Source organism: Salvelinus sp. IW2-2015, linkage group LG17 (genome assembly GCF_002910315.2).
Source record: "Salvelinus sp. IW2-2015 linkage group LG17, ASM291031v2, whole genome shotgun sequence".
NCBI lineage: Eukaryota > Metazoa > Chordata > Actinopteri > Salmoniformes > Salmonidae > Salvelinus > Salvelinus sp. IW2-2015.
This window is the reverse complement of record NC_036857.1, coordinates 32,085,915-32,099,802: the sequence shown is the minus strand read 5'-3', so window position 1 is coordinate 32,099,802 and position 13,888 is coordinate 32,085,915. Positions and strand designations below refer to the sequence as shown.

Sequence of the window (13,888 nt, the reverse complement as noted above, 5' to 3'; positions counted from 1 at the left end):
ATGAGGAAGTTGATACAATGTAATTTCTGATGAATATCAGAAAYATTTARTAACTTATAAAATATTGATTACTGAGTATAGCTTTGTACGTTTTTATAAATGACCGACCACCCAGATTTGGAGAAGTTATGTCTATTTCCCAGGAGATGGATAGTAGATACCCATAGACTTCCAGCAATTGCGGTAAGCTAATGATATGCTGCCTTCAACTTCCTTAGAACTGCATGCATAGACATAAATATGGTATTTGTGAGTTCATCTGACTCTGGGTAAGTAGGAAATTACCCCAAATACCGAAATATCCCTTGAACACAGAATGACATACCCACAGCAATCCTCACCCAATGGCAATCATTCCTTGCTTCACAAGTCAGAACATGGTTCCTATAGCAACAAACCCCATTTTGCACAGTCAAATGACTGTAATGGAGAGAGTTTGATCATTGTACAAATTGTAACGTGTGTGTGTGTCTTGTGTTATTCGTAGGAGGACACGAGAACTTCCGCAAGATGATTGATGAAGCGGAACCGCTGGGCTACCCTGTGGTGGTGAAGAACGCACGTGGTCACAGAGGTCAGTCTGACTGCAACCATCCCTCCGTTCACCTCTCTCACTCCTCTCTTTAATAACAAAACCAGACCACGCCTCTCGATTTATGCAAAACTGTTTCTCGAATCCTCGTACACCATTGTGTGCATGACCAACAGCACTTTGGTCCACCCATGTAAGGAATTTAACAAAGGGGTGCTAAGTGATTATGTCGTTGTGAAAAGGAAAGCATATAGTACAAATCATCGACTGCTTATTTAAACCCATTTTTATCATACTCGCTGATTTTTCAAGTTTACTTCTCATTTANCTAATGTCAAGTTAGGAAAGAGATTGAACCTTAGCTATTTCACAGAGGCCTCCTGGCCCATCAACTTTTCATTCATAGTCATTGACACTTTAATTGGTCTCCCAGTTGGTCTCCCATTGTCTGTGTCGATAACAATAGACTTTGGGTAATGACAGGGAATAGATAGTCTATCAAGAAAGGGCATTGTTAACGCTAGAACCGCCATAGGCAAACGGCCACTGACGTTTGATTTTGTATATACAAAAAAATCAGCCCCACCCAAAAAGCTACAGTGCATTCGGAAAGTATTCAGACCCCTTYACTTTTTCCACATTTTGTTACATTACAGCCTTATTCTAAAATTGATTAAATAGTTTTTTCCCGAATCAATCTATACARAATACGCCATAATGACAAAGTATAAACTGTTTTTTTGACATTTCTGCTAATATTTAAAAATGACATAAGTATTCAGACCCTTTACTCAGTACTTGGTTGAAGCACCATTGGCAGCAATTAAAGCCTCGAGTCTTCTTGGGTATGACGTTACAAGCGTGGCACACCTGTATTTGGAGAGTTTCTCCCATTTCTCTGCAGATCCTATCAGGTTAGATGGGAATCGTTGCTGCACAGCTATTTTCAGGTCTCTCCAGAGATGTTCGATCGGGTTCAAGTCCAGGCTCTAGCTGGGCCACTCAAGGACATTCAGAGACTTGTCCCTTAGCCAGTTCTGTGTTGTCTTGTCTGTGTGCTTAGGGTCGTTGTCCTGTTAGGTGAATCTACGCCCGAGTCTGAGGTCCTGAGCACTCTGGAGCAGGTTTTCATCAAGGTTTGCTCCGTTAATCTTTGCCTCGATCCTGACTAGTCTCCAAGTCCCTGCCGCTGAAAAACATCCTCACAGCATGATGCTGCCACCATCATCATGCTTCACCGTAGGGATGGTGCCAGGTTTCCTCTAGATGTGACGCTTGGCATTCAGGCCAAATCAATCAAATTTATCAATCAAATGTATTTATACAGCCCTTTTTACATCAGCCAATGTCACAAAGAGCTATAAACCCAGCCTAAAACCACAAACAACAAGCAATGCAAAAGTAGAAGCACGGTGGCTAGGAAAAACTCCCTAGAAAGGCAGGAATCTAGGAAGAAACCAAGAGAGGAACCAGGCTKTGAGGGGGTGGCCAGTCCTCTTCTGGCGGTACCGGGTTGAGATTATAACAGTACATGGCCAAGATGTTCAAACGTTCATAGATGACCAGCAGGYTCAAATAATAATCACAGTGGTTGTAGAGTGTGCAACAGGTCAGCACCTCAGGASTAAATGTCAGTTGGCTTTTCATAGCTGAGCATTCAGAGTTAGAGACAGCYGGMGTGGTAGAGAYAGAGTGTCGAAAACAGCAGGTCTYGGACAAGGTAGCACGTCCGGTGAACAGGTCAGGGTTCCATAGCCGCAGGTAAAACAGTTGAAACTGGTGCAGCAGCACGACCAGGTGAACTGGGAACAGCAAGGAGTTATCAGACCAGGTAGTCCTGAAGCATGGTCCCAGGGCTCAGGTCCTCCGGGAGGGAGAGTGAGAGCGAGAGAATTAGAGGGAGCATGCTTAAATTCCTACAGGGCACCGGATAAGACAGAAGAAATACTCCAAACATAACAGATTGACCATAGCCCCCCAGTCACAAACTATTGCAACATAAATACTGGAGGCTGAGACAGGAGGGGACGGGAGACACTGGCCCCGTTTGACGATACCCCTGGACAGGGCCAACCAGGCAGGATATAACCCCACCCACTTTGRCAAAGCACAGCACCCACTCCACTAGAGGGATATCTTCAAACCACCAACTTACTACCCTGAGACAAGGCTGAGTATAGCCCACAAATATATCCCCCACGGCACGAACCCGAGGGGGGCGCCAACCCCGGACAGGAAGATCARGTCAGTGACTCAACCCACTCAAGTGATGCACCCCTCCTAGGGACGGGATGGAAGAGCACCAGTAAGCAAGTGGCTCAGCTCCCGTAATAGGGTTAGAGGCAGAGAATCCRYGTGGAGAGAGGGGAACRGGCCAGGCAGAGACAGCAAGGGCGGTTCATTGCTCCAGTGCCTTTCCGTTCACCTTCACACRCCTGGACCAGAATACACTCAATCATAGGACCTACTGAAGAGATGAGTCTTCAATAAAMACTTAAAGGTCGAGACTGAGTCTGCGTCTCTCACATGGATAGGCAGGCCATTCCATTAAAATGGAGCTCTATAGGAGAAAGACCTGCCTCCAGCTGTTTGCTTAGAAATTRTAGGGACAATAAGGAGACCTGCGTCTTGTGACTGTAGCATACGTGTAGGTATTGTAATTTGGATTGTCAAATCCAACAGATCTCTTTGTTTTTTGGGACCTAGAACTAGCATTTCTGTTTTGTCTGAGTTTAAAAGTTAAATATTTGCCGCCATCCACTTCCTTGTGTCTGAAACACAAGCTTCCAGGGAGGGCGATTTTAGGTCTTCACCATGTTTCATCGAAATGTACAGCTGTGTATTGTCCGCATAGCAGTGAAAGTTAACATTATGTTTCCAAATGACCTCACCAAGAGGTAGAATATATAGTGAAAACAATAGTGGTCCTAGAACGGAACCTTGATGAACACCGAAACTTTGTTGATTTGTTAGAAGACAAACCATCCACAGAGACAAACTGATATCTTTCCGACAGATAAGATCTAAACCAGGCCAGAACGTGTCCGTATAGACCAATTTGGGTGTCCAATCTCTCCAAAAGAATGTCATAATTGATGGTGTCAAAAGCGGCACTAAGGTCTAGGAGCACGAGGACAGATACAGAGCCTTGGTCTGACGTCATTAAATGGTAATTTACCACCTTCACGAGTGCAGTCTCAGTGCTATGATGGGGTCTAAAACCAGACTGAAGCATTTCTTATACATTGTTTGTCATCAGGAAGGCAGTGAGGCAGCTTTTTCAAAAAAAAATGAGAGGAATGGGAGATTCMAAATATAGGCCGATAGTTTTTTATATTTTCTTGGTCAAGTTTGGGCTTTTTCAAGAAAGCTATATATTACTGCCACTTTTAGTGAGTTTGGTACACATCCAGTGGATAGTGAGACATTTTTTATGTTCAACATAGGAGMGCCAAGCACAGGAAGCAGCTTTTTCAGTAGTTTAGTTGGAATAGGGTCCAGTATGCAGCTTGAAGGTTTAAAATCAAATCAAATGTTATTTGTCACATGCGCTGATTGCAACAGGTGTAGGCCTTACAGTGAAATGCTTACTTGCAAGCCCTTAACCAACAATGCAGTTTTAAGAAAATACCCCCCCCAAAAAATAAGTAAGAGATAAGAATAACAAATAATTCAAGAGCAGCAGTAAACAACAATAGCGGAGCAATATACCGGTGTTACCGGTACAGAGTCAATGTGCGGGGGCACCGGTGTCGAGGTAATATGTGCATGTAGGTAGAGTTATTAAAGTGACTATGCATAGATAACAGATAGTAGCAGCAGCATAGAAGAGGGTAGTTGGGGGGGGGCAGCAATGCAAATAGTCCGGGTTGCCATTTGTTTAGCTGTTCAGGAGTCTTATGGCTTGAGGGTAGAAGCTGTTTAGAAGCCTCTTGGACCTAGACTTGGCACTCTGGTACCGCTTGCCGTTTGCCGTGTGGTAACAGAGAGAACAGTCTATGACTAGGGTGGCTGGAGTCTTTGAAAAATTTTAGGATCTTCCTCTGACACTGCCTGGTATAGAGGTCCTGGATGGCAGGAAGCTTGGCCCCGGTGACGTCCTGGGCCGTACGCACTACCCTCTGTTGTGCCTTGCAGCCGGAGGCCAAGCAGTTGCCATACCAGGCAGTGATGCAACCCGTCAGGATGCTCTCGATGGTGCAGCTGTAAAACCTTTTGAGGATCTGAGGACCCATGCCAAACTTTTCAGTCTCCAGAGGGGGAATAGGTTTTGTCGTGCCCTCTCACGACTCCTTGGTGTTCTTAGACCATGTTGGGTTTGTTGGTGATGTGGGACGCCAAGGAACTTGAAGCTCTCAAACTGCTCCACTACAGCACCGTCGATGAGAATAGGGGCATGCTCAGTCCTCCCTTTTCCTGTAGTCCACGATCATCTCCTTTGTCTTGATCACGTTGAGGGAGAGGTTGTTGTCCTTGCACCACACAGCCAGGTCTCTGACCTCCTCCCTATGGGCTGTCTCATCGTTCTCCGGTGATCAGGCCTACCACTGTTGTGTCATCAGGAAACTTAATGATGGTGTTGGAGTCGTGCCAGGCCATGCAGTCATGAGTGAACAGGGAGTACAGGAGGGGACTGAGCACGCACTCCTGAGGGGCCCCCGTGTTGAGGCCATTACTATTTTCATGATTGGGTCAAGAGATATATGATTGAAAAACTTGAGTGTCTCCCTTGATCCTAGGTCCTGGCAGTGTTATGCAGACTCAGGACAACTGAGCTTTGGAGAAAAACGCAGATTTAAAGAGGAGTCCTTAATTTGCTTTCTGATTATCTTTTCGTCAAAGAAGTTCATGAATTTATCACTGCTGAAGTGAAACCCATCCTCTCTTGGGAAATGCTTTTTAGTTAGCTTTGCGACAGTATCAAAAATACATTTGGGATTGTTCTTATTCGCCTCAATTAAGTTGGAAAAATAGGATGATCGAGCAGCAGTGAGGGCTCTTCGACATTGTACGTTACTGTCTTTCCAAGCTAGTCTGAAGACTTCCAGTTTGGTGGATCGACATTTCCGTTCCAATTTTCTGGAAGCTTGCTTCAGGGCTCGGGTATTTTCTGTATACCAGGTAGCTAGTTTCTTATGACAAATGTGTTTTGTTTTTTGGGGTGCGACTGCATCTAGGGTATTGCGCAAGTAAAATTTAGTTCCTCAGTTAGGTGGTTAACCGATTTTTGTACGCCGACGTCCTTGGGTAGGTTGAGGGAGTCTGGAAGGGCATCATGAATCTTTGAGTTGTCCGGGAATTTCTAGCACTGCTTTTGATGATCCTTGGTTGGGTTTTAAGCAGATTATTTGTTGTGATTGCAAACGTAATAAATTGGTGGTCCGATAGTCCAGGATTATGAGGAAACATTAAGATCCACAATATTTATTCCACGGGACATAACTGGTCCAGACTGTGGCAGTGATTCCGGAGACATGTTAGACAAAACCCACTGAGTCGATGATGGCTCCGAAAGCCTTTTGGAGTGGGTCTACTTTTTCTTGTGAATATTAAAGTCACCAAAAATGTGAATATTATCTGTCATGACTACAAGGTCCCATAGGAATTCAGGGAACGCTGTATACGGCCCAGGAGGCCTGTAAACAGTAGCTATAAAAAGTGATTGAGTAGGCTGCATAGATGACTAAAAGCTCAAAAGACAAAAATGCAGTCTTTTTTTTTGTAAATTGAAATTTGACGTCGTAAATGTTAGCAACACCTCTGCCTTTGCGGGATGCGCGGGGGATATGGTCACTGGTGTAACCAGGAGGACAGGCCTCATTTAACACAGTAAGTTAATCAGGCCATGTTTCAGTCAGGCCAATCACATCAAGATTATTCTACTATGGCCTGATTGGTGGAGTGCTGTAGAGATGGTTGTCCTTCTGGAAGGTTCTCCCATCTCCACAGAGGAACTCTAAAGCTCTGTCAGAGTGACCATTGGGTTTTTTGGTCACTTCCCTGACCAAGGCCCTTCTCCCCCGATTGCTCAGTTTGGCCGAGCGACCAGCTCTAGGAAGAGTCTTGGTGGTTCCAAACTTCTTCCATTTAAGAATGATGGAGGCCAGTGTGTTCTTGGGCTCCTTCAATGATGTAGAAATCTTTTGGTGCCCTTCCCCAGATCTATTCCTTCGACCTCATGGCTTGGTTTTTGCTCTGACATGCACTGTCAACTATGGGACCTTATATAAACAGGTGTGTACCTTTCCAAATAATGTCCAGTCAATTGAATTTACCACAGGTGGACTCCAATAAAGTTGTAGAAACATCTCAAGAATGATGAATGGAAACAGGATGCGCCTGAGCTCAATTTTGAYTCTCAGAAAAGGGTCGGAATACTTATGTAAATAAGGTATTTGTTTTTTATTTGTCATTACSGGATATTGTGTGTAGATTGCTGAGAAAAAGATAAAATGTAATCCATTTTAGAATAAGGCTGTAACATAACAAAATGTGGGAAAATTCAAGGGGTCTGAATACTTTCCGAAGGCACTGTATGTCCTGCTCCTTCCCTGACTTTTACTAAATGTTTGTATTTTACACTGCTCATACGTCATAATTTATTCAAACGAAAACATTCTACATGTTGCAGTAGGCCTTTAGAATAATGCAAAACATATCCTTGACTCTATCCATTGAACCWAACGATGCCAGCCCACTGAATGAATGACAKATGGATGGAATGGTCAATAATTGTGCAAGTTAATTCACAATCAKATTTAAATGAAGCCAAACTGGAGGGTGAAATGAGGGTGAAGAGGTTGACTTAGTTCAGAAAGACAATAGTGRAAAGATYAMTTTGTGTTATGCCTATTCATCACCGTTGCTGCTCYTGTTTAGTAATTTGACCRTGCAGGTTGATACCATTCTCTTTTACATTTTACTTTGTATAAAGAAGCAGTTATGGGACTGTTTTACTTACTTTATTACTAATTGAATGTATTGTAAGAGAAACGAAAACATGCTATATGTTGCAGTAGGCCTTTAGAATKATGCAAAACATATCCTTGACTCTATCCAACTTGATGAGCAGGAAACAAACAATGCCAGTCAGCCTGCACAGCCATCCCATCGAAACGACACCTAAACTATACCCAAACTAATTTCACACATAATAAGAGTTAGCTTATAGACAAGATTTAAGTTGACAATAGTCTGAAGAGTGACAATATTAGACCAACTGTCAAATTGTACATGAAGAGATGGGCTTACTTGTAATTTACAGATGCATGGAAAGGATCATCACTTCATCAAATCATCCTTCATAGTCATTATGCAGGTGAAACATTTTGATTTCTATATAGTATCAGAAAGAGCATTTTTCCAGTTTCTATTACACTTACCTTTGTCAAATAATTCTCATAATTCAAGAGGTGCAGATTTCACTTTTTCCAAGAATATCCATGCTGTCCATGCATTCAGCACATGACCAAACGCGCGGCAACATTGCTCTGGCTACGAAGCAAAAACTAGTAACATTAGCATATATATATTTATTTTTTAATTATTTATGCAATTCATCCTTTACAATTGTTCATGCCCTGGTGCTTTTGTTTAGGAATTCTGCAAATAATTTRACCTGTGCACCTGCCTGGTTTTATTATATTTTTAATTTATACTTTTTCAAATGAAGCTGTAACTGGACTTTATTAATTACTAATCAAATCTACAGAGTTGATCAAATGGATTACACTGTAATGTTTTTATTGTGACTGAAACGAGAATAGGCTATAGGCCTAAGTGTTTTTCCAGGGCTTTGTAGAATTTGACTCTATCTAAACAAATAACTATTTAAAATATATATTTGAAGTCAGAAGTTTACATACACTTAGGTTGGAGTCATTAAAACTCGTTTTTCAACCGCTCCACAAATTTATTGTTCACAAACTATAATTTTGGCAAGTTGGTTAGGATATCTACTTTGTGCAGGACACAAGTAATTTTTCAAACAATTGTTTACAGACAGATTATTTCACTTATAGTTGACTGTGCATTTAAACAGCTTGGAAAATTCCAGAAAATGATGTCATGGCTTTAGAAGCTTCTGATAGGGTAATTGACATAATTTGAGTTAATTGGAGGTGTACCTGAGGTCTACCTGACTTGACCTCCACAAGTCTGGTTCATCCTTGGGAGCAATTTCCAAACACCTGAAGGTACCACGTTCATCCGTACAAACAATACGCAAGTATAAACACCACAGGACCACGCAGCCGTCATACCGCTCAGGAAGGGGACGCGTTCTGTCTCCTAGAGATGAACGTACTTTGGTGCGAAAAGTGAGGACAGAGTCCACTCTAATTAAAATGGGCCCTGGCATTTTTGTAAGCCAATGCGAGAGGCATTCTGCTCTCTCCCCACCATGGATTCTCAGTCAGTGTCCCGAGTGTTGAGGTGAGAGGTGTCAACATTCACACTATCACTGTCATCTTCAGAAGAGTACTGAATGTTATGCTGTAGAGTATAACATAGAGGACTATAGTCAGGTGAAGGAATTATGACTTTTCCATGACAAAAAAAACATGTGAAATTGCATTTTTATGTGTAATATCTGTTTTCACATGTTGAGCTTAAATTTAGAGTTCACATGTCAAACATTACCCTTTCACATGTGAGGAGAATGTGAGGAGAATAACATGTTTCACATTTTAAAAACGTTCACATTTTGAGAATGTTACTTTAATATCATGCAAAACTTCTGAAGTCGAGAACAAAAAAATMATATTGAAAGCAAAACAAACTCAAAATGATTGATAGCAAAACAAAATATTGCACAGATTGTTTTTTTATGCAGAGCAAATCAATTGTAAATGGATACAACAAAATCAGTGATAAAAATAAATGATAACGCAATTAAATAAAACGCCTCCCACTTTCCTGCAATTGTCCTTGTCTTTGGTTAAGTGGGAAGTTTTGGCACATTCATTCCAACAACATAGCACCTTACTGCTGCTTTGCCTCTGATGGAAGTTCAGATGTAGCTGGAAGTGGTAAAAAATAATCATGTGAAAAGAAAAAATAACATTCACGAGGGAAAAACACGTGAAAAATATACATGTGAATTTTTTACTGTTCACGGGATTTTCCTCATGTTTTTTTTCTGTAAGGGTTGTGACTCTAAACTCTTCSTCGCTCTCTCTTTCTCATTCTGCTTTTCTCATTCACTGTCCAGGCCACGAACCATCAATAGCCAAAGTTTKTTTTTCTTTTTTAAAGCGTCTTCTTCATGTAATGAAAAGTTATATATAAATGAAATCATTCTCTCTTGCTCCCCTTCACTCTGTCTCACCCACAGGAAAGGCAGTGTTCCTGGCCAGGGACAAGCACCACCTGGCCGACCTGAGCCACCTGATTCGCCACGACGCTCCCTACCTCTTCCAGGAGTACGTGAAGGAGTCTCACGGCCGCGACGTCCGGGTGGTGCTGGTGGGCGACCGCGTCATCGGCTCCATGCTGCGCTGCTCCACCGATGGACGCATGCAAAGCAACTGCTCCCTGGGTGAGTGATGCTGGAAAGAGGAGAGGAGGATATTTGGTCACTCTTGGAGGACAATAGGATTGACATTTTTTTAATGCGTCTTTATTTACAAAATGTACACYTTTCGGCTTGTAGCCTTTGTCAGGGTTTTACAGACAGAAAATGAAACGAGTCTTAAGTGAAATGGACAGGCAGGTCCCCTAGGAAGCCCACTGGTGGGTCCTATGCAAAGTTTGTCTCCAGTGGTTAGGTCTATAGACTGGTTATTGCTAAAGAGAACCAAGGTCAGGGCCAAATCAGTTTTTTAATATACTGATGTTATTTTCAGTGAATGAGATCATTTCTTAAGAAACATATGGAACTGACCCTGAACATGCTATTTCATGTATGTTAGGAAACCACACCAGAGCACAGGGGACAGTGAGAGGAGCATTGCACTTGAATTTGGCCAAAGAAGGACAATAGTTGTCTTGAATGTGACTTTGCTTTTGATGACAGACATGATTATGCTTGTCATAACGTCTTCAGTTTTAGGCTAGCAAACACACTCATGTCTTGTGACATTTTGGGGTCATCAGCCATCAATTGTTCCACAGTTACATGACAAGTGTCACATTGTGTTTTAAAACAAAATGTCGTTTGTCTTACGCAAGCATAGATTCTCGGTTGCTCTGGCTTACTTACATAATATATAATTTATTTGTTTGTCCATCCTATTTCTATCGTTCTAAAATAAATACAAATAATTCCACATTTCACAATACATTAAGAAACAGTTGCCCTGGGAGTCGGTGTTTTCTCTGTCCTGTCATTCCTTGCCATAGAGGCCTCAGAGAATGTGAATAATGTGAATGTAAGGCACACAGTGAACAGTCCACAGATCGCAGTTACTGGCGTGTCTGTGGTACTGACGTACCGGTCTTTTCCATTGTGCCCTCCTCTCCCGCAGGCGGCGTGGGGATGATGTGCCCGCTGAGTGAGCAGGGCAAGCAGCTGGCGGTGCAGGTGTCCAACATCCTTGGCATGGACGTGTGCGGCATTGACCTGCTGCAGCTCAACGACGGCTCGTTCGTGGTGTGCGAGGCCAACGCCAARGTGGGCTTCATRGCCTTCGARCAGGCGTGCGGCATGGACGTGGCYGGCATCGTGGCRGACRARGCRCTCTCGCTGCTGCCRAGCCGCCTSACYCGCAAGATGTCGCTGCTCTCGGTGGTGTCCAGTGCCAGCGAGACTAGCAGTGAGCCTGAGGTGTGCCCGGCGCCCAGCAACGTACTGCCCGAGGCCGTGTGCAACATGAGCGTGGGGTCCACTTCTAGTGAGAGCGACCCCGAGCTGGCCGATACCACCCCGCAGCCCACGAGCCGCCAAGTTGGCCCCAGCCCGGTCCTGCCCAACCTCCCTGACCCGGCCTACAACTTCAACACCCTCCTCGCCAACGAGATCAAACTATTGACTGAGTGAGCTGAATACAGCCATGGCACACATGCACACTTACACACACAGACACACTTACAAACACACACCTGAACACATGGCAATGGACATTCCTGTTACAGAGCACAAACACAAACTCCTATACACGTTACACAGGCAAAAGCATGAGCTGAACAAACAAAAATGAAATGAAAAATGCCATGACCACAGAAACTGACATTACGAACAGACATAGACGCACYCGCCTTCTCTTACTAACTCTCCCCATAAACACATAGAGATCTGAGGCTGCTCCCCTGACTCTACTGCCCCTCTCCCCCACTGCGAACAACCCAGTTTTACAACCGCAGGTGGTGGCAGAAGTGGGATCCAAAAGGTTAGCTGAATTACTGAATCTTTTTGTTTTCAATTGCATTGTGAGTGTGAGTTGAGTAAGAGTGTTTTTTGGGAGAACCCTAAAGAGCATTGCATACATCAGCACATAGTCAACCGAAGTTTTATTTATTTGCACCAAAGAAAACAAGTGATGGACAACAATACAGTTAAAAACACATTTAAAACAACTGTTCGCAGGTGTGGTTGGAAGCCCAAGGCCTTATATGAAAATCACGCCAGTCTATCACCCAATTGAACTGAACACACACTACAAAARTGTATCTTGGAGAATGAGAATGATGCGTGGTCGTCGTTATAGATCAACCACTGAGGAAGTAACCAGGCTTGATTTACTGGTGGTGAAATGAAGTGTTTTTCAAGTGATTTTCTCCATAACTGGGAGAGGGGTACATACAGAGGACTAGTTAGACTGCCCACCAGCTCCATGTAGCAGAGGACAGACCGGGTTCACCGTCACAGGGACTATTAAGTGCAGATTGGGGTCAATTCCATTTTCTACCTCAGTTAAATCTGGAAATGAGATGATTGAAATTGACAAATAAAAAAATCGCTGTCACATTTAATTCACATTAAATTCACGAATTGTCTGTAATCAAAATGGGACTTACCACCCAATGCTGACAAGGAGCCCCTAAACACGGGATCATTAGAATAACAAAACTGACCTAGCACCATTGCCTAGAGGCACCTTGTATAGTAACAACACTACACGATACCCGCCAAGAGATTCCATCTAGAAATGCATAAGCATAGTTGACCCTGAAACTCTAAAATCGAGCGCTACTGTCACTTGGTTTTCAAGTTAATGTTTTTAGCGGCTCGTTTTTATTCGGATTTTTACAAGAACAATAGTCAAACGGCGACTCTTTCTCTTCATCTGAAATAAAGCACTTTAAGATAAACCGATGAATTGCATGGTGGAACCACATACTCGGGAGCAGGTTGACGTTTATTGTCATGAGGGTTGTCCTGGAGGCAGAACTGAGTGATTTCCCCTTAGATAGACTAGCTGCAAAGTCAAATTTGTCTATATTGTAAAAATTCATGAAAACTAAAATGTGCTTTTTGGTCTCAATTTAGGATTAGAGATGTTATGATTTTGTGGCTGTGCTAGCTAGTGACCATTCTGCAGAGCTGCCTCCAGAACAATATTCACGGGACTTGGGAGGCAAGTTGAATCCGTCTAGAAACAGTGTTCTTGTAGGTGTCACTACACCTACAAGAAAAATATACCTCAATACAGAAAACTTCTCACTGCCATAGAATAAACTACTTTGAGTCATACATATCAGCCAGCATCCTTGTGGTTTCAAGTGAGCCTTGACTTTACAAGATTTCCCTCCCTTGATACATAGGGCGTAGATATACTGTAGTCAAGTACATTCTTTGTAAATAATKATTTTAGAAGTGTTCATGCTTACTAGTCTCTGGCTGATATGAAAACCATAAGGGCTGAAATAACTGCTAACTTTCTCAACTTAAACATTTTGGTAAACTTGTGTAGAAAAGATTGGTTTGTACAGAACTGCAATGTCAAAAATAAATGTTTTACAAAAAACACGAGTGCTAACGTTTCTGTGGATTTGGCTAAATGTGTTTAATCAGCCCAATGTTTTGACCGGTGATGAATTACTGTTTATTCAACTCAAGTGAGGTAAACTTCATAAACCTGTTGTACAAATAAAATGCAAAACAATACTTACTTTTTTTACAGTGTGTTTGATAGAATGTTACTTTTTTATTCCTCAAAAGGAAAACTTCTCCAGGGATATCTGTTGCCTAGAGCTTCTTTCTTGAGCTGTTGGTTACTTGCGGTAAATCTACCACTCAGCCTTCAAAAAATACCTATCCACTAGGTATTAACTTTGGGGCATCCATCATCAACCAAAAAGCATTCGCAGTAATCATCCAAAGCACAAGCCACTCTACTTTGTGCCTAGCTACAGCATAGTGTTAAGGCATATAACCCATATGTAGAAGGCTTCGATGTCAAACCTTTGACTCTAACA

The 13,888-nt window shown here is 42.6% G+C and overlaps 1 protein-coding gene across 1 annotated transcript in view; it reads left to right on the top strand.

Annotated features, from left to right (window-relative positions):
* Nucleotides 1-13,577, top strand: part of LOC111976646 (beta-citrylglutamate synthase B-like) — a 33,587-nt gene extending 20,010 nt beyond the window's left edge. The window contains exons 3-5 of the mRNA XM_024005639.2: nucleotides 488-574; nucleotides 9,867-10,070; nucleotides 10,999-13,577. Of these exons, the coding sequence (XP_023861407.1) occupies nucleotides 488-574; nucleotides 9,867-10,070; nucleotides 10,999-11,510 (803 nt within the window). The 3' untranslated portion in view covers nucleotides 11,511-13,577. The remainder of the gene's footprint in view (nucleotides 1-487; nucleotides 575-9,866; nucleotides 10,071-10,998) is intronic.
* The last annotated feature ends 311 nt before the right edge of the window (nucleotides 13,578-13,888 follow it).